This window comes from Oncorhynchus clarkii, chromosome 24, assembly GCF_045791955.1.
Source record: "Oncorhynchus clarkii lewisi isolate Uvic-CL-2024 chromosome 24, UVic_Ocla_1.0, whole genome shotgun sequence".
Lineage (NCBI taxonomy): Eukaryota > Metazoa > Chordata > Actinopteri > Salmoniformes > Salmonidae > Oncorhynchus > Oncorhynchus clarkii.
Window position 1 is genome coordinate 46,605,056 of NC_092170.1, and position 22,427 is coordinate 46,627,482.

Sequence of the window (22,427 nt, forward strand, 5' to 3'; positions counted from 1 at the left end):
GTTGTATTCAACATTTCACTGTGAGGTCTACTACACCTGTTGTATTCATCATTTCACTGTAAGGTCTACTACACCTGTTGTATTCAGCATTTCACTGTAAGGTCTACTACACCTGTTGTATTCAGCATTTCACTGTAAGGTCTACCTACACCTGTTGTATTCAGCATTTCACTGTAAGGTCTACTACACCTGTTGTATTCAGCATTTCACTGTGAGGTCTACTACACCTGTTGTATTCAGCATTTCACTGTAAGGTCTACTACACCTGTTGTATTCAGCATTTCTCTGTAAGGTCTACTACACCTGTTGTATTCAGCATTTCACTGTAAGGTCTACTACACCTGTTGTATTCAGCATTTCACTGTGAGGTCTACTACACCTGTTGTATTCAGCATTTCACTGTGAGGTCTACTACACCTGTTGTATTCAGCATTTCACTGTAAGGTCTACTACACCTGTTGTATTCAGCATTTCACTGTGAGGTCTACTACACCTGTTGTATTCAGCATTTCACTGTGAGGTCTACTACACCTGTTGTATTCAGCATTTCACTGTAAGGTCTACTACACCTGTTGTATTCAGCATTTCACTGTAAGGTCTACTACACCTGTTGTATTCAGTATTTCACTGTGAGGTCTACTACACCTGTTGTATTCAGCATTTCACTGTAAGGTCTACCTACACCTGTTGTATTCAGCATTTCACTGTGAGGTCTACTACACCTGTTGTATTCAGCATTTCACTGTGAGGTCTACTACACCTGTTGTATTCAGCATTTCACAGTAAGGTCTACCTACACCTGTTGTATTCAGCATTTCACTGTGAGGTCTACCTACACCTGTTGTATTCAGCATTTCACTGTAAGGTCTACTACACCTGTTGTATTCAGCATTTCACTGTAAGGTCTACCTACACCTGTTGTATTCAGCATTTCACAGTAAGGTCTACCTACACCTGTTGTATTCATCATTTCACTGTAAGGTCTACTACACCTGTTGTATTCAGCATTTCACTGTAAGGTCTACTACACCTGTTGTATTCAGCATTTCACAGTAAGGTCTACCTACACCTGTTGTATTCAGCATTTCACAGTAAGGTCTACCTACACCTGTTGTATTCATCATTTCACTGTAAGGTCTACTACACCTGTTGTATTCAGCATTTCACTGTGAGGTCTACTACACCTGTTGTATTCAGCATTTCACTGTGAGGTCTACTACACCTGTTGTATTCAGCATTTCACTGTAAGGTCTACTACACCTGTTGTATTCAGCATTTCACTGTAAGGTCTACTACACCTGTTGTATTCAGCATTTCACTGTGAGGTCTACTACACCTGTTGTATTCAGCATTTTACCGTAAGGTCTACTACACCTGTTGTATTCAGCATTTCACTGTGAGGTCTACTACACCTGTTGTATTCAGCATTTCACTGTGAGGTCTACTACACCTGTTCTATTCAGCATTTTACCGTAAGGTCTACTACACCTGTTGTATTCGGCATTTCACCGTAAGGTCTACTACACCTGTTGTATTCGGCATTTCACTGTAAGGTCTACTACACCTGTTGTATTCATCATTTCACTGTGAGGTCTACTACACCTGTTGTATTCAGCATTTCACTGTAAGGTCTACTACACCTGTTGTATTCAGCATTTCACTGTGAGGTCTACTACACCTGTTGTATTCAGCATTTCACTGTAAGGTCTACTACACCTGTTGTATTCAGCATTTCACTGTAAGGTCTACTACACCTGTTGTATTCAGCATTTCACCGTAAGGTCTACTACACCTGTTGTATTCGGCATTTCACTGTAAGGTCTACTACAACTGTTGTATTCATCATTTCACTGTGAGGTCTACTACACCTGTTGTATTCAGCATTTCACTGTAAGGTCTACTACACCTGTTGTATTCAGCATTTCACTGTGAGGTCTACTACACCTGTTGTATTCAGCATTTCACTGTAAGGTCTACTACACCTGTTGTATTCAGCATTTCACTGTAAGGTCTACTACACCTGTTGTATTCAGCATTTCACTGTAAGGTCTACTACACCTGTTGTATTCATCATTTCACTGTGAGGTCTACTACACCTGTTGTATTCAGCATTTCACTGTAAGGTCTACTACACCTGTTGTATTCAGCATTTCACTGTGAGGTCTACTACACCTGTTGTATTCAGCATTTCACTGTAAGGTCTACTACACCTGTTGTATTCAGCATTTCACTGTAAGGTCTACTACACCTGTTGTATTCAGCATTTCACTGTAAGGTCTACTACACCTGTTGTATTCAACATTTCACTGTGAGGTCTACTACACCTGTTGTATTCATCATTTCACTGTAAGGTCTACTACACCTGTTGTATTCAGCATTTCACTGTAAGGTCTACTACACCTGTTGTATTCAGCATTTCACTGTAAGGTCTACCTACACCTGTTGTATTCAGCATTTCACTGTAAGGTCTACTACACCTGTTGTATTCAGCATTTCACTGTGAGGTCTACTACACCTGTTGTATTCAGCATTTCACTGTAAGGTATACTACACCTGTTGTATTCAGCATTTCTCTGTAAGGTCTACTACACCTGTTGTATTCAGCATTTAACTGTAAGGTCTACTACACCTGTTGTATTCAGCATTTCACTGTGAGGTCTACTACACCTGTTGTATTCAGCATTTCACTGTGAGGTCTACTACACCTGTTGTATTCAGCATTTCACTGTAAGGTCTACTACACCTGTTGTATTCAGCATTTCACTGTGAGGTCTACTACACCTGTTGTATTCAGCATTTCACTGTGAGGTCTACTACACCTGTTGTATTCAGCATTTCACTGTAAGGTCTACTACACCTGTTGTATTCAGCATTTCACTGTGAGGTCTACTACACCTGTTGTATTCAGCATTTCACTGTGAGGTCTACTACACCTGTTGTATTCAGCATTTCACTGTAAGGTCTACTACACCTGTTGTATTCAGTATTTCACTGTGAGGTCTACTACACCTGTTGTATTCAGCATTTCACTGTAAGGTCTACCTACACCTGTTGTATTCAGCATTTCACAGTAAGGTCTACCTACACCTGTTGTATTCATCATTTCACTGTAAGGTCTACTACACCTGTTGTATTCAGCATTTCACTGTAAGGTCTACTACACCTGTTGTATTCAGCATTTCACAGTAAGGTCTACCTACACCTGTTGTATTCAGCATTTCACAGTAAGGTCTACCTACACCTGTTGTATTCATCATTTCACTGTAAGGTCTACTACACCTGTTGTATTCAGCATTTCACTGTGAGGTCTACTACACCTGTTGTATTCAGCATTTCACTGTGAGGTCTACTACACCTGTTGTATTCAGCATTTCACTGTGAGGTCTACTACACCTGTTGTATTCAGCATTTCACTGTAAGGTCTACTACACCTGTTGTATTCAGCATTTCACTGTAAGGTCTACTACACCTGTTGTATTCAGCATTTCACTGTGAGGTCTACTACACCTGTTGTATTAAGCATTTCACCGTAAGGTCTACTACACCTGTTGTATTCAGCATTTCACTGTGAGGTCTACTACACCTGTTGTATTCAGCATTTCACTGTGAGGTCTACTACACCTGTTCTATTCAGCATTTCACCGTAAGGTCTACTACACCTGTTGTATTCGGCATTTCACCGTAAGGTCTAATACACCTGTTGTATTCGGCATTTCACCGTAAGGTCTACTACACCTGTTGTATTCGGCATTTCACCGTAAGGTCTACTACACCTGTTGTATTCAGCATTTCACTGTAAGGTCTACTACACCTGTTGTATTCAGCATTTCACTGTGAGGTCTACTACACCTGTTGTATTCAGCATTTCACTGTAAGGTCTACTACACCTGTTGTATTCAGCATTTCACTGTAAGGTCTACTACACCTGTTGTATTCAGCATTTCACCGTAAGGTCTACTACACCTGTTGTATTCGGCATTTCACTGTAAGGTCTACTACAACTGTTGTATTCATCATTTCACTGTGAGGTCTACTACACCTGTTGTATTCAGCATTTCACTGTAAGGTCTACTACACCTGTTGTATTCAGCATTTCACTGTGAGGTCTACTACACCTGTTGTATTCAGCATTTCACTGTAAGGTCTACTACACCTGTTGTATTCAGCATTTCACTGTAAGGTCTACTACACCTGTTGTATTCAACATTTCCCTGTGAGGTCTACTACACCTGTTGTATTCATCATTTCACTGTAAGGTCTACTACACCTGTTGTATTCAGCATTTCACTGTAAGGTCTACTACACCTGTTGTATTCAGCATTTCACTGTAAGGTCTACCTACACCTGTTGTATTCAGCATTTCACTGTAAGGTCTACTACACCTGTTGTATTCAGCATTTCACTGTGAGGTCTACTACACCTGTTGTATTCAGCATTTCACTGTAAGGTCTACTACACCTGTTGTATTCAGCATTTCTCTGTAAGGTCTACTACACCTGTTGTATTCAGCATTTCTCTGTAAGGTCTACTACACCTGTTGTATTCAGCATTTCACTGTGAGGTCTACTACACCTGTTGTATTCAGCATTTCACTGTGAGGTCTACTACACCTGTTGTATTCAGCATTTCACTGTGAGGTCTACTACAACTGTTGTATACAGCATTTCACTGTGAGGTCTAGTACACCTGTTGTATTCAGCATTTCACTGTGAGGTCTACTACACCTGTTGTATTCAGTATTTCACTGTGAGGTCTACTACACCTGTTGTATTCAGCATTTCACTGTGAGGTCTACTACACCTGTTGTATTCAGCATTTCACTGTAAGGTCTACTACACCTGTTGTATTCAGCATTTCACTGTGAGGTCTACCTACACCTGTTGTATTCAGTATTTCACTGTGAGATCTACACCTGTTGTATTCAGCATTTCACTGTAAGGTCTACTACACCTGTTGTATTCAGCATTTCACTGTAAGGTCTACTACACCTGTTGTATTCATCATTTCACTGTAAGGTCTACTACACCTGTTGTATTCAGCATTTCACTGTGAGGTCTACCTACAACTGTTGTATTCAGTATTTCACTGTGAGGTCTACTACACCTGTTGTATTCAGCATTTCACTGTGAGGTCTACTACACCTGTTGTATTCATCATTTCACTGTAAGGTCTACCTACAACTGTTGTATTCAGCATTTCACTGTGAGGTCTACTACACCTGTTGTATTCAGCATTTCACTGTGAGGTCTACTACACCTGTTGTATTCATCATTTCACTGTGAGGTCTACTACACCTGTTGTATTCAGCATTTCACTGTAAGGTCTACTACACCTGTTGTATTCAGCATTTCACTGTAAGGTCTACTACACCTGTTGTATTCAGCATTTCACTGTAAGGTCTACTACACCTGTTGTATTCAGCATTTCACTGTAAGGTCTACCTACACCTGTTGTATTCAGCATTTCACTGTAAGGTCTACTACACCTGTTGTATTCAGCATTTCACTGTAAGGTCTACTACACCTGTTGTATTCAGCATTTCACTGTGAGGTCTACTACACCTGTTGTATTCAGCATTTCACAGTAAGGTCTACCTACACCTGTTGTATTCAGTATTTCACTGTGAGGTCTACTACACCTGTTGTATTCAGCATTTCACTGTAAAGTGTTACAGGTGAATATGACAGGCTGAGAGGTGAATATGACAGGCTGAGAGGTGAATATGACAGACTGAGAGGTGAATATGACAGGCTGAGAGGTGAACATGACATGCTGAGAGGTGAACATGACAGACAGAGGTGGACATGACAGACTGAGAGGTGAACATGACAGGCTGAGAGGTGAACATGACAGGCTGAGAGGTGAACATGACAGGCTGAGAGGTGAACATGACAGGCTGAGAGGTGAATATGACAGAACTGAGAGGTGAACATGACAGACTGAGAGGTGAACATGACAGACTGAGAGGTGAATATGACAGACTGAGAGGTGAATATGACAGAACTGAGAGGTGAACATGACAGAACTGAGAGGTGAACATGACAGAACTGAGAGGTGAATATGACAGACTGAGAGGTGAATAAGACAGAACTGAGAGGTGAACATGACAGAACTGTGAGGTGAACATGACAGACTGAGAGGTGAACATGACAGAACTGAGAGGTGTGTGTTATCTCACTGTAGCACGGCTCGAGGCGTGGGTCGAGCCAGGAGGTGGTTTTGTTCTTGTGGTTGATGTAGTAGATCTCTCCCTCAGAGGTGCCGGCCTGTTCCCAGCCGTCAGGGAGAGGACCTGAGAGAGACAGGCACATACACAGGGAGATTAGGCTGCGGCTGGGCAGGCAGCGTGTGTGTGGTGATTCTGCTAAGGCATACTGTCTGTGCAGCGTGTGGAAACAGAAGGAGGGATGTATCACAGAGTGATACTGAATAGATCCGCAACAGCTAGTGTCAGGAAACCCACCAATAAAGACAGAAAGTCATCTGGATGGGTGTGTCCAACATCTGTTCAAAACCTAACTATGAGCAGCCAATAAGGGGTCCAAACAATATGTCACCATCAGACCAAATAGAGATGATTAGAAGCTCAAATAACAACCGTTATTGAATGAATAAAGTCACAGATTTTAAATGAATTGTTGATTCAGTTGATTCACTAACATGACTCTAGTCAGTGAGCCGTCTCAGTTGGTTCACTAACATGACTCTAGTCAGTGAGCCGTCTCAGTTGATTCACTAACATGACTCTAGTCAGTGAGCCGTCTCAGTTGGTTCACTAACATGATTCTAGTCAGTGAGCTGTCTCAGTTGATTCACTAACATGACTCTAGTCAGTGAGCCGTCTCAGTTGGTTCACTAACATGATTCTAGTCAGAGAGCCGTCTCAGTTGATTCACTAACATGACTCTAGTCAGTGAGCTGTCTCAGTTGGGTCACTAACATGACTCTAGTCAGTGAGCTGTCTCAGTTGATTCACTAACATGACTCTAGTCAGTGAGCTGTCTCAGTTAATTCACTAACATGACTCTAGTCAGTGAGCTGTCTCAGTTGGGTCACTAACATGACTCTAGTCAGTGAGCCGTCTCAGTTAATTCACTAACATGACTCTAGTCAGTGAGCTGTCTCAGTTGGTTCACTAACATGACTCTAGTCAGTGAGCCGTCTCAGTTGGTTCACTAACATGACTCTAGTCAGTGAGCTGTCTCAGTTGGGTCACTAACATGACTCTAGTCAGTGAGCCGTCTCAGTTGGGTCACTAACATGACTCTAGTCAGAGAGCTGTCTCAGTTGATTCACTAACATGACTCTAGTCAGTGGGCTGTCTCAGATGGGTCACTAACATGACTCTAGTCAGTGAGCTGTCTCAGTTGATTCACTAACATGACTCTAGTCAGTGAGCTGTCTCAGTTGGTTCACTAACATGACTCTAGTCAGTGAGCCGTCTCAGTTGGTTCACTAACATGACTCTAGTCAGTGAGCCGTCTCAGTTAATTCACTAACATGACTCTAGTCAGAGAGCTGTCTCAGTTGATTCACTAACATGACTCTAGTCAGTAAGCTGTCTCAGTTGATTCACTAACATGACTCTAGTCAGAGAGCTGTCTCAGTTGATTCACTAACACGACTCTAGTCAGTGAGCCGTCTCAGTTGATTCACTAACATGACTCTAGTCAGTGAGCCGTCTCAGTTGATTCACTAACATGACTCTAGTCAGAGAGCTGTCTCAGTTGATTCACTAACACGACTCTAGTCAGTGAGCCGTCTCAGTTGATTCACTAACATGACTCTAGTCAGTGAACTGTCTCAGTTGATCCTCAACACTGGGGCCCCACAAGGGTGCCCTCTCCTGTACTCCCTGTTCACCCATGACTGCGTGGCCATGCACGCCTCCAACTCAATCATCAAGTTTGCGGACGACACAACAGTGGTAGGCTTGATTACCAACAACAACGAGACGGCCTACAGGGAGGAGGTGAGGGCACTCGGAGTGTGGTGTCAGGAAAATAACCTCACACTCAATGTCAACAAAACAAAGGAGATCGTGGACTTCAGAAAACAGCAGAGGGAGCACGCCCCTATCCACATCAATGGGACAGTAGTGGAGAGGGTAGAAAGTTTTAAGTTCCTCGGCGTACACATCACAGACAAACAAATGGTCCTCCCACACAGACAGCGTGGTGAAGAAGGCACAACAGCACCTCTTCAACCTCAGGAGGCTGAAGAAATTTGGCTTGTCTCACACACTTTTACAGATGCACAATCGACAGCATCCTGTCGGACTGTATCACCACCTGGTACGGCAACTGCTCCGCCCACAACCGTACGTCTCTCCAGAGTGTATTGACGTCTGCACAACGCATCACCGGGGGCAAACTACCTGCCCTCCAGGACACCTACACCACCCGATGTCACAGGAAGGCCAAAAAGATCATCAAGGACAACAACCACCCGAGCGACTGACTGTTCACCCCGCTATTATCCAGAAGGCAAGGTCAGTACAGGTGTATCAAAGCTGGGACCGAGAGACTGAAAAACGGCTTCTATCTCAAGGCCATCAGACTGTTAAACAGCCACCACTAACATTGAGTAGCTGCTGCCAACACACTGACTCAACTCCAGCCACTTTAATAATGGAAAAATGTATGTAATAAATGTATCACTAGTCACTTTAAACAATGCCACTTTATATAATGTTTACATACCCTACATTACTCATCTCATATGTATATACTGTACTCGATACCATCGACTGCATCTTGCCTATGCCATTCTTATTCATTCCTTTACACTTGTGTGTATAAGGTAATTGTTGTGAAATTGTTAGGTTAGATTACTCGTTGGTTATTACTGCATTGTCGTAACACTTGCATTAACATCTGCTAACCTTGTGTATGTGAGAAATAAAATTTGATTTGAGTTGAGTTGGTTCACTAACATGACTCTAGTCAGTGAGCCGTCTCAGTTGGTTCACTAACATGACTCTAGTCAGTGAGCCGTCTCAGTTGGGTCACTAACATGACTCTAGTCAGTGAGCCGTCTCAGTTGGTTCACTAACATGACTCTAGTCAGAGAGCTGTCTCAGTTGGGTCACTAACATGACTCTAGTCAGTGAGCTGTCTCAGTTGGTTCACTAACATGACTCTAGTCAGTGAGCCGTCTCAGTTGGGTCACTAACATGACTCTAGTCAGAGAGCTGTCTCAGTTTATTCACTAACATGACTCTAGTCAGAGAGCTGTCTCAGTTGGGTCACTAACATGACTTCTGTCTCTGTCGTCACTGGCAACCAGTTAAACCAGTTAGTTTAATCATAGCACTTGATGGTTTTTGCGACTGCACTTGAAAAAACGTTCAATGTTCTTGAAATTGTCCTGATTGAGTGACCTTCATGTCTTAAAGTAATGATGGACTGTCGTTTCTCATTGCTTATTTGAGCTGTTCTTGCCATAATATGGACTTGGTCTTTTACCAAATAGGGCTTTATTTTATATACCACCCCTACCTTGTCACATCACAACTGACTGGCTCAAACACATTAAGAAGTAAAGAAATTCAGCAAATTAACTTTTGAGAAGGCACACCTATTAATTGAAATGCATTCATGAAGCTGGTTGAGAGAATGCCAAGAGTGGTGCAAACCTGTCATCAAGGCAAAGGCCAGCTACTTTTAAGAATGTAAAATCTAAAATATATTTGTTTAACACTTTCTTGGTCACTACATGATTCCATGTGTGGCATTTCATAGTCCTGATGTCTTCACTATTATTCTACAATGTAGAAAATAGTAAAAATAATGAAAAAGCCTTGAATGAGTAAGTAAGTGTGTCCAAACTGTTGACTGGTACTGTATATTAAATGAACAAAGAAACCACTGTTGAAACGTTAAAGCTCTGAAAGTGCTTATCATATTGATTTACTAGATACATTTATTTTAATAAACAGTCAAGAAATGTGTCTACAAACAAAACAAGCAGCATAACCTGTTCAGTAGTATAAACAATAGGTCTGGTTGGTAGAGTGGTGGTTGCCAGTGACGACAGAGACAGAACTGCCAATCAATGGACTCCCATCAAACATGTTGGAGAGGGTTAGTCGTGTTCTACCTCTTTCTAACCCCAAATTGGAATAGTCTAGTTCTACCTCTCTCTAACCCCACCTATGAAGTCTAGTTCTACCTCTCTCTAACCCCACCTATGAATAGTCTAGTTCTACTTCTCTCTCTAACCCCACCTATGAATAGTCTAGTTCTACCTCTCTCTAACCCCACTTATGAATAGTCTAGTTCTACCTCTCTCTAACCCCACCTATGAATAGTCTAGTTCTACATCTCTCTAACCCCACTTAGGAATAGTCTAGTTCTACCTCTCTCTAACCCCAAATAGGAATAGTCTAGTTCTACCTCTCTCTAACCCCACCTATGAATAGTCTAGTTCTACCTCTCTCTAACCCCACCTAGGAATAGTCTAGTTCTACCACTCTCTAACCCCACCTATGAATAGTCTAGTTCTACATCTCTCTAACCCCACCTAGGAATAGTCTAGTTCTACCTCTCTCTAACCCCAAATAGGAATAGTCTAGTTCTACCTCTCTCTAACCCCACCTAGGAATAGTCTAGTTCTACCTCTCTCTAACCCCAAATAGGAATAGTCTAGTTCTACCTCTCTCTAACCCCACCTAGGAAGTCTAGTTCTACCTCTCTCTAACCCCACCTAGGAATAGTCTAGTTCTACCTCTCTCTAACCCCACCTAGGAAGTCTAGTTCTACCTCTCTCTAACCCCAAATAGGAATAGTCTAGTTCTACCTCTCTCTAACCCCACCTATGAATAGTCTAGTTCTACCTCTCTCTAACCCCACCTATGAATAGTCTAGTTCTACCTCTCTCTAACCCCAAATAGGAATAGTCTAGTTCTACCTCTCTCTAACCCCAAATAGGAATAGTCTAGTTCTACCTTTCTCTAACCCCACCTAGGAATAGTCTCATTCTACCTCTCTCTTAACCCACCTAGAAATAGTATCATTCTACCTCTCTCAACCCACCTATGAATAGTGTAGTTCTACCTCTCTCTAACCCCAAATAGGAATAGTCTAGTTCTACCTCTCTCAACCCACCTAGGAACAGTCTAGTTCTACCTCTCTCTAACCCCAAATAGGAATAGTCTAGTTCTACCTCTCTCTAACCCCACCTAGAAATAGTCTCATTCTACCTCTCTCAACCCACCTAGCGCAAATTCCACTAGGACACCAACTGAGACAGCTCACTGACTAGAGTCATGTTAAGATGAAACAGTCAGAGGTCACCAAGTGCAACATAGCTTCAGCGTGTAAATCAGCTAGAAAGATGTGTTGGCATCGAGTAATTGTCTCTGGCCCCCTCTCAGTTAGGGGGAGTGAGGAGCTCTACAGCAGTCTCACAACTCAATCGCTGGTTGAAAACTGTTTTATGCTAGAATTTGTAGATAATTGGCCCTATTTCTGGGACTCACCCACAAACAGGACCAAGCCTGGCCTGTTGAGGAGTGACGGACTCCATCCTAACTGGAGGGGTGCTCTCATCTTATCTACCAACATATACAGGGCTCTAACTCCTCTGGCTCCAAAATGAGATATGGTGCAGGCCAGGCAGCAGGCTGTTAGCCATCCTGCCAGCTTAGTGGAGTCTGCCACTAGCACAGTCAGTGTAGTCAGCTCAGCTATCCCCATTGAGACCGTGTCTGTGCCTCAACCTAGGTTGGGCAAAACTAAACATGGCGGTGTTCGCCTTAGCAATCTCACTAGAATAAAGACCTACTCCATTCCTGTCATTATTGAAAGAGATCATGATACCTCACATCTCAAAATAGGGCTACTTAATGTTAGATCCCTCACTTCCAAGGCTGTTATAGTCAATGAACTAATCACTGATCATAATCTTGATGTTATTGGCCTGACTGAAACATGGCTTAAGGCTGATGAATTTACTGTGTTAAATGAAGCCTCACCTCCTGGTTACACTAGTGACCATATCCCCCGCCCATCCCGCAAAGGCGGAGGTGCTGCTAACATTTATGATAGCAAATTTCGATTTACAAAAAAGAAAACAAAATGTTTGTCTTTTGATAGCTACTGTTTACAGGCCTCCTGGGCCATATACAGCGTTCCTCACTGAGTTCCCTGAATTCCTATCGGACCTTGTAGTCATAGCAGATCATATTCTAAGTTTTGGTGACTTTAATATTCACATGGAAAAGTCCACAGACCCACTCCAAAAGGCTTTCGGAGCCATCATCGACTCAGTGGGTTTTGTCCAACATTACTCTGGACCTACTCACTGTCACAGTCATACTCTGGACCTAGTTTTGTCCCATGGAATAAATGTTGTGAATCTTGTGAATGTTTTTCCTCATAATCCTGGACTATCGGACCACCATTTTATTACGTTCGCAATCGCAACAAATAATCTGCTCAGACCCCAACCAAGGAGCATCAAAAGTTGTGCTATAAATTCACAGACAACACAAAGATTCCTTGATGTCCTTCCAGACTCCCTCTGCCTACCCAAGGACGTCAGAGGACAAAAATCAGTTAACCACCTAACTGAGGAACTCAATTAAACCTTGTGCAATACCCTAGATGCAGTTGCACCCCTAAAAACATTTCTCATAAGAAACTAGCTCCCTGGTATACAGAAAATACCCGAGCTCTGAAGCAAGCTTCCAGAAAATTGGAATGGAAATGGCGCCACCCAAACTGGAAGTCTTCCGACTAGGTTGGAAAGACAGTACCGTGCAGTATCGAAGAGCCCTCACTGCTGCTCCACCAAACTGGAAGTCTTCTGACTAGCTTGGAGAGACAGTACCGTATCGAAGAGCCCTCACTGCTGCTCCACCAAACTGGAAGTCTTCTGACTAGCTTGGAGAGACAGTACCGTGCCGTATCGAAGAGCCCTTACTGCTGCTACACCAAACTGGAAGTATTCTGACTAGCTTGGAGAGACAGTACCGTGCCGTATCGAAGAGCCCTCACTGCTGCTACACCAAACTGGAAGTCTTCTGACTAGCTTGGAGAGACAGTACCGTATCGAAGAGCCCTTACTGCTGCTACACCAAACTGGAAGTCTTCTGACTAGCTTAGAAAGACAGTACCGTGCCGTATCAAAGAGCCCTCACTGCTGCTACACCAAACTGGAAGTCTTCTGACTAGCTTGGAGAGACAGTACCGTATCGAAGAGCCCTTACTGCTGCTACACCAAACTGGAAGTCTTCTGACTAGCTTGGAAAGACAGTACCGTGCAGTATCGAAGAGCCCTCACTGCTGCTACACCAAACTGGAAGTCTTCTGACTAGCTTGGAGAGACAGTACCGTATCGAAGAGCCCTCACTGCTGCTACACCAAACTGGAAGTCTTCTGACTAGCTTGGAGAGACAGTACCGTATCGAAGAGCCCTTACTGCTGCTCCACCAAACTGGAAGTCTTCTGACTAGCTTGGAGAGAAAGTACCGTATCGAAGAGCCCTTACTGCTGCTACACCAAACTGGAAGTCTTCTGACTAGCTTGGAGAGACAGTACCGTGCAGTATCGAAGAGCCCTTACTGCTGCTCCACCAAACTGGAAGTCTTCTGACTAGCTTGGAGAGAAAGTACCGTATCGAAGAGCCCTCACTGCTGCTCCACCAAACTGGAAGTCTTCCGACTAGGTTGGAAAGACAGAGCCGTATCGAAGAGCCCTTACTGCTGCTCCACCAAACTGTAAGTCTTCTGACTAGCTTGGAGAGACAGTACCGTGCAGTATCGAAGAGCCCTCACTGCTGCTCGATCATCCTATTTTTACAACTTAATTGAGAATAATAAGAACAATCCAAAATTTATTTTTGATACTGTCGCAAAGCTAACTAAAAAGCAGCATTCTCCAAGAGAGGATGGCTTTCACTTCAGCAGTAATAAATTCATAAACTTCTTTGAGGAAAAGATAATGATCATTAGAAAGCAAATTACGGACTCCTCTTTAAATCTGCATATTCCTCCAAAGCTCAGTTGTCCTGAATCTGCACAACTCTGCCAGGACCTAGGGAGACACTCAAGTGACTTAGTACTATATCACTTGACACATTGATGAAAATAATCATGGCCTCTAAACCTTCAAGCTGCATACAGGAACCTATTCCAACTAAATTACTGAAAGAGCTGCTTCCTGTGCTTGGCCCTCCTATGTTGAACATAATAAACTGCTCTCTAGCCACCGGATGTGTACCAAACTCACTAAAAGTGGCAGTAATAAAGCCTCTCTTGAAAAAGCCAAACCTTGACCCAGAAAATATAAAAAACTATCAGCCTTTATCAAATCTTCCATTCCTCTCCAAAATTTTAGAAAAAGCTGTTGTGCAGCAATTCACTGCCTTTCTGAAGACAAACAATGTATACGAAATGCTTCAGTCTGGTTTTAGACCCCATCATAGCACTGAGACTGCACTTGTGAAGGTGGTAAATGGCCTCTGCATCTGTCCTCGTGCTCCTTGACCTTAGTGCTGCTTTTGATACCACTGATCAACACATTATTTTGGAGAGATTGGAAAATTGGTCTACACAAGTTCTGGCCTGGTTTAGATCTTATCTGTCGGAAAGATATCAATTTGTCTCTGTGAATGGTTTGTCCTCTGACAAATCAACTGTAAATTCCGGTGTTCCTCAAAGTTCCGTTTTAGGACCACTATTGTTTTCACTATATATTTTACCTCTTGGGGATGTCATTCGAAAACATAATGTTAACTTTCACTGCTATACGGATGACACACATTTCAATGACATACATTTCAATGAAACATGGTGAAGCCCCAAACATTGCAAAAATCTGAAACTTTTTGCCCAAAAGTTACGCAGAAAAATTAATCCATGCTTTTGTTACTTCTAGGTTAGACTACTGCCATGCTCTACTTTCCGGCTACCCGGATAAAGCACTAAATAAACTTCAGTTAGTGCTAAATACGGTTGCTAGAATCCTGACTAGAACCAAATAAATTGATCATATTACGCCAGTGCTAGCCTCCCTACACTGGCTTCCTGTTAAGGCAAGGGCTGATTTCAAGGTTTTACTGCTAACATACAAAGCATTACATGGGCTTTCTTCTACCTATCTTTCCGATTTGGTCCTGCCGTACATACCTACATGTTCGCTACGGTCACAAGACGCAGGCCTCCTTACTGTCCCTAGAATTTCTAAGCAAACAGCTGGAGGCAAGGCTTTCTCCTCTAGAGCTCAATTTTTATGGAATGGTCTGCCTACCCTTGTGAGAGACACAGACTCGGTCTCAACCTTTAAGTCTTTACTGAAGACTCATCTCTTCAGTGGGTCATATGATTAAGTGTAGTCTGGCCCAGGAGTGTGAAGGTGAACGGAAAGGCTCTGGAGCAACGAACCGCCCTTGCTGTCTCTGCCTGGCCGGTTCCCTTCTTTCCACTGGGATTCTCTGCCTCTAACCATATTACAGGGGCTGAGTCACTGGCTTACTAGGGCTCTTTCATACCGTCCCTAGGAGGGGTGCGTCACTTGAGTGGGTTGAGTCACTGATGTGATCTTCCTGTCTGGGTTGGCGCCCCCCCTTGGGTTGTGTCGTGGCGGAGATCTTTGTGGGCTATACTCGGCCTTGTCTCAGGATGGTAAGTTGGTGGTTGAAGATATCCCTCTAGTGGTGTGGGGGCTGTGGTTTGGCAAAGTGGGTGGGGTTATATCCTTCCTGTTTGGCCCTGTCCGGGGGTGTCATCGGATGGGGCCACAGTGTCTCCTGACCCCTCCTGTCTCAGCCTCCAGTATTTATGCTGCAGTAGTTTATGTGTCGGGGGCTAGGGTCAGTTTGTTATATCTGGAGTACTTCTCCTGTCCTATCCGGTGTCCTGTGTGAATTTAAGTATGCTCTCTCTAATTGTCTCTTTCTCTCTCTCTCGGAGGACCTGAGCACTAGGACCATGCCTCAGGACTACCTGGCATGATGACTCCTTGCTGTCCACCTGGCCGTGCTGCTGCTCCAGTTTCAACTGTTCTGCCTGTGATTATTATTATTTGACCATGCTGGTCATTTATGAACATTTGAACATCTTGGCCATGTTCTGTTATAATCTCCACCCGGCACAGCCAGAAGAGGACTGGCCACCCCACATAGCCTGGTTCCTCTCTAGGTTTCTTCCTAGATTTTGGCCTTTCTAGGGAGTTTTTCCTAGCCACCGTGCTTCTACACCTGCATTGCTTGCTGTTTGGGGTTTTAGGCTGGGTTTCTGTACAGCACTTTGAGATATCAGCTGATGTACGAATGGCTATATAAATACATTTGATTTGATTTGATTTAAGCCCTTGAATGCTCCAAAAGAACTCCCTATGTTGTCAGTGCAACAAACACAACTGCGTGCGTGTGTGTGTGTGTGTGTATGTGTGTGTGTGTGTGTGTGTGTGTGTGTGTGTGTGTGTGTGTGTGTGTGTGTGTGTGTGTGTGTGTGTGTGTGTGTGTGTGTGTGTGTGTGTGTGTGTATGTATGTATGTGTGTGTGTGTGTGTCCTGACCACTAGCTGGGCTCATGATGTTCTGCTGCTGGACTGGTACAGGGCTGGTGGGAGGGGCCTGGTTCATCTGTAGGAGGGCCTTACGAGGGTCCAGCCAGGTGGTCGACTGGTCCAGATGGCTGCACAGAGAGAAGAGAAGAGTCCATCACTGAACGAAATGAACAACTGTCATGAAACTTTTTAAAAACGTTCATGGAAAATGGAATCAAAAACTGCAAGAAGAGTAGAGTTATTAAGAGCATAAAATATCTGCTGATTCTTCTACAGGGCCCACAACTTATTTTAGGAGAAAGAGAAAACTGGGAAGCTGATTTGAAGCTGAAAAGTATATTGTCCAGACGCCATCTCTGTAAATGACGGTCCATATCACTGGACGTCACATTATACTCTATAGAGCTTCCCTTTAGGGAGGGAACCCCACAAACTGAACTACTGTACAGAGCTTCCCTTTAGGGAGGTAACCCCACAAACTGAACTACTGTACAGAGCTTCACTTTAGGGAGGGAACCCCACAAACTGAACTACTGTACAGAGCTTCCCTTTAGGGAGGGAACCCCACAAACTGAACTACTGTACAGAGCTTCCCTTTAGGGAGGGAACCCCACAAACTGAACTACTGTACAGAGCTTCCCTTTAGGGAGGGAACCCCACAAACTGAACTACTGTACAGAGCTTCCCTTTAGGGAGGGAACCCCACAAACTGAACTACTGTACAGAGCTTCCCTTTAGGGAGGTGACCCCACAAACTGAACTACTGTACAGAGCTTCCCTTTAGGGAGGGAACCCCACAAACTGAACTACTGTACAGAGCTTCCCTTTAGGGAGGGAACCCCACAAACTGAACTACTGTACAGAGCTTCCCTTTAGGGAGGGAACCCCACAAACTGAACTACTGTACAGAGCTTCCCTTTAGGGAGGGAACCCCACAAACTGAACTACTGTACAGAGCTTCCCTTTAGGGAGGGAACCCCACAAACTGAACTACTGTACAGAGCTTCCCTTTAGGGAGGGAACCCCACAAACTGAACTACTGTACAGAGCTTCCCTTTAGGGAGGGAACCCCACAAACTGAACTACTGTATATAGCTTCCCTTTAGGGAGGGAACCCCACAAACTGAACTACTGTACAGAGCTTCCCTTTAGGGAGGGAACCCCACCAACTGAACTACTGTATTTTCTTCCACACACTGGAGTTTATTATAATGTTACGAAACAGAGAATATGTCCCAAATGGCACCCTGTTATGTATTTAATGCACTACTTCTGGTCAAAAGTAGTGCACTATATAGGGAATAGGGCTCTGGTCTAAAGTAGTGCACTATATAGGGAATAAGGCTCTGGTCTAAAGTAGTGCACTATATAGGGAATAGGGCTCTGGTCTAAAGTAGTGCACCATATAGGGAATAGGGTGCCAATTGGGACATATTCCAGAGTTAAAACATAGCTGTAGGATCTGAAAACAACAAAACTACACAAACATGAGGCTCCATGCTGAGTTTTCCATCTGTACAATGACAGAAAGAGACAAAGAGTGGAAAGCAACACATCTCAACATCATGAGTGTCACGTTCTGACCTTTATTTCCTTTGTTTTGTCATTATTTAGTATGGTCAGGGCGTGAGTTGGGGTGGGCAGTCTATGTTTGTTTTTCTATGATTTGGGTATTTCTATGTTTCGGCCTAGTATGGTTCTAAATCAGAGGCAGGTGTCATTAGTTGTCTCTGATTGAGAATCATACTTAGGTAGCCTGGGTTGCACTGTGTGTTTGTGGGTGTTTGTTTCCGTGTCTGTGTTTTTCACCACACGGTACTGTTTTGGGTTTCGTTCATTCCACGTTTATTGTTTTGGTATTCAGTTGTTCATGTGTACATCTTCGTATTAAAAGAACCATGGACACTTACCACGTCGCACATTGGTCCTCTGACCCTTTTCGCCTCTCCTCTTCGGAAGAAGAGGAGGAAATCCCTTACAGTGAGCCTGTAATAGATATTGTAAATAGGCCATTTCTGCTGACAGTTATTCAGACCACACACCTCTCTCTACACGTCCCTGCCTTAAGCATAAAACAGACTGAGAAGCTCCCTGCCGATAGACTGCCAATAAGTACTTATCACAGTAGGAGGTTTCAGGCCCACAAGGCCTGAAAACTAGCCCAATGACCTTTGAAAACCTACCCACAAGGCCTGAAAACTAGCCCAATGACCTTTGAAAACCTACCCACAAGGCCTGAAAACTAGCCCAATGACCTCTGAAAACCTACCCACAAGGCCTGAAAACTAGCCCAATGACCTCTGAAAACCTACCCACAAGGCCTGAAAACTAGCCCAATGACCTCTGAAAACCTACCCACAAAACCTGAAAACTAGCCCAATGACCTCTGAAAACCTACCCGCAAGGCCTGAAAACTAGCCCAATGACCTCTGAAAACCTACCCGCAAGGCCTGAAAACTAGCCCAATGACCTCGGAAAACCTACCCGCAAGGCCTGAAAACTAGCCCAATGACCTCTGAAAACCTACCCACAAGGCCTGAAAACTAGCCCAATGACCTCTGAAAACCTACCCACAAGGCCTGAAAACTAGCCCAATGACCTCTGAAAACCTACCTGCAAGGCCTGAAAACTAGCCCAATGACCTCTGAAAACCTACCCACAAGGCCTGAAAACTAGCCCAATGACCTCTGAAAACCTACCCACAAGGCCTGAAAACTAGCCCAAGGACCTCTGAAAACCTACCCACAAGGCCTGAAAACTATCCCCAAAAAAAACAATCTCGGCAAGAGAGGAGTTGACACATTTATCCAAGAGAGGAGTTGACACATTTATCCAAGAGAGGAGTTGACACATTTATCCAAGAGACACTTTTTCCATAACGTTATCGAGCGAATTAAGAAGGAATATCGACGTCATTTTTAACGACGTAGGCTAAGAAGCTAAATATGGTTTTCCTTCCAAATAATAATTATTGTATGTCTAAGAATACGTCACAAGAGAAAAGATAAATGGCCCTTAAACTCTCCAGATCAATGGATTTAACTTGTTTTGACTTCTATGACTAAACAATAAGTCCAGAGGAGGTGTGGTATATATCAAAATAACACGACTAAGGGCTGCTCTTTAAACACAGCCCTTAGCCGTGGTATATTGGACATATACCACAAACCCCTGAGGTGCCTTATTGCTATTATATACTGGCTAGCAATGTAATTAGAATAGTAAAAAGTCATGTTTTTGTCATTCCCATGGTACACAGTCTGATATACCATGACGTTCTACCAATCAGCATTCAGGGCTCAAACCACACAGTTTAGAATTGGAAATACATTTTGTATGTGCTATAGATAAATTTGACAGGAGAGTTTGAGTGATGAAAATTGGACAGAGAATCTCAACCTGTCGTTTGCCTGCCCCCTGCTTCTGTAATACAGTCTGCATCTGGGTCTTATCCTGAGCCTTGACATGAACTAAACATGGCCATTAACAAGGGCATAGTAACATGAGGCCACAACTAATGTGAAATGCTATGTATTAAATCTGTTTGCCAGCTATATCGTCATTTCAACATATTTATTGCACTGTATAAAATGTTACGCTGCTGTAGCCTAGAATGGTATATAAATTAATAGCCTGTGATAGCCAACAGATGCTAATGTAGCCTATGATTCTCCACATTTAATGTCCTTTTAATTGTGGACATTTTCCCATAACAGAAGCACGCGAGGGAGTTCTGTAACTTCCATTTCAAAGTTCTACTCTCGCAGGGCTCCAACTGAGTAAAACACACTTGATGCGGTTATCCATAAGAAAAGTTGACATTTGAATGTAGTTGACTTTAAACCACCTCTGAGATAATTTATCTAAAGAGCTCTAGTGCGCCTAAAGTCATTTTCCAATGCTTTGTAGCCGTTATATCAGTTAATATGTTTTATGGTAAACAGGAGTCTCCCGTAAAGACCAATCCAAATAGTCTACTGTAATGGCTGTCTTCCTCTGACGAGGAAAAGTGGTAAGGATCGGAGGACCAATGCGCAGCGTGGTACGTGTTCATGCTCTTTATTAAAACAACACTGAAACAAAACAATAAAGGACACGTGAAATAACCAACCGAAACAGTTCCGTGTGGAACACAGACACAGAAAATAAACACCACGAAACACAAGTGGGAAAAGGCTACCTAAGTATGATTCTCAATCAGAGACAACTAACGACACCTGCCTCTGATTGAGAACCATACCAGGCCAAACGCAAAACACAACATAGAAAAGGGAACATAGACAACCCACCCAAATCACGTCCTGAACATACTAAAACAAAGATAAATCCAAGGAACTAAGGTCAGAACGTGACATCTACCTACAACTGGTAAACAGGAGTCTCCATGATGACCAATCTAAATAGTCTACTGGTAAACAGGAGTCTCCATAGTGACCAATCTAAATAGTCTACTGGTAAACAGGAGTCTCCACAATAACCAATCTAAATAGTCTACTGGTAAACAGGAGTCCCCATAGTGACCAATCTAAATAGTCTACTGGTAAACAGGAGTCTCCATAATAACCAATCTAAATAGTCTACTGGTAAACAGGAGTCTCCATAGTGACCAATCTAAATAGTCTACTGGTAAACAGGAGTCCCCATAATAACCAATCTAAATAGTCTACTGGTAAACAGGAGTCTCCATAGTGACCAATCTAAATAGTCTACTGGTAAACAGGAGTCTCCATGATGACCAATCTAAATAGTCTACTGGTAAACAGGAGTCTCCATAATAACCAATCTAAATAGTCTACTGGTAAACAGAAGTCTCCATGATGACCAATCTAAATAGTCTACTGGTAAACAGGAGTCTCCACAATAACCAATCTAAATAGTCTACTGGTAAACAGGAGTCTCCATAGTGACCAATCTAAATAGTCTACTGGTAACAGGAGTCCCCATAGTGACCAATCTAAATAGTCTACTGGTAAACATGAGTCTCCATAGTGACCAATCTAAATAGTCTACTGGTAAACAGGAGTCTCCATAATAACCAATCTAAATAGTATACTGGTAAACAGGAGTCTCCATAATAACCAATCTAAATAGTCTACTGGTAAACAGGAGTCTCCATAATAACCAATCTAAATAGTCTACTGGTAACAGGAGTCCCCATAGTGACCAATCTAAATAGTCTACTGGTAAACAGGAGTCCCCATAATAACCAATCTAAATAGTATACTGGTAAACAGGAGTCCCCATAATAACCAATCAAAATAGTCTACTGGTAAACAGGAGTCTCCATAGTGACCAATCTAAATAGTCTACTGGTAAACAGGAGTCTCCATAGTGACCAATCTAAATAGTCTACTGGTAAACAGGAGTCTCCATAATAACCAATCTAAATAGTCTACTGGTAAACAGGAGTCTCCATAGTGACCAATCTAAATAGTCTACTGGTAAACAGGAGTCTCCATGATGACCAATCTAAATAGTCTACTGGTAAACAGGAGTCTCCATAATAACCAATCTAAATAATCATCTGGTAAACAGGGGTCTCCATAGTGACCAATCTAAATAGTCTACTGGTAAACAGAAGTCTCCATGATGACCAATCTAAATAGTCTACTGGTAAACAGGGGTCCCCATAGTGACCAATCTAAATAGTCTACTGGTAAACAGGAGTCCCCATAGTGACCAATCTAAATAGTCTACTGGTAAACAGGGGTCCCCATAGTGACCAATCTAAATAGTCTACTGGTAAACAGGAGTCTCCATAGTGACCAATCTAAATAGTCTACTGGTAACAGGAGTCCCCATAGTGACCAATCTAAATAGTCTACTGGTAAACAGGAGTCTCCATAGTGACCAATCTAAATAGTCTACTGGTAAACAGGAGTCTCCATAATAACCAATCTAAATAGTATACTGG

General features: G+C 43.0%; 1 protein-coding gene across 1 annotated transcript in view; it reads right to left on the reverse strand.

The window, feature by feature from the left end:
* The window catches only part of LOC139382945 (transcriptional coactivator YAP1-like), a 94,294-nt gene that overhangs the window by 45,660 nt on the left and 26,207 nt on the right, over positions 1-22,427 (reverse strand). Inside the window, exons 3-4 of the mRNA XM_071127219.1 lie at positions 16,523-16,641; positions 6,179-6,292 (exon numbers count right to left, since the gene is read on the reverse strand). Coding sequence (XP_070983320.1) covers positions 6,179-6,292; positions 16,523-16,641 — 233 coding nt within the window. The remainder of the gene's footprint in view (positions 1-6,178; positions 6,293-16,522; positions 16,642-22,427) is intronic.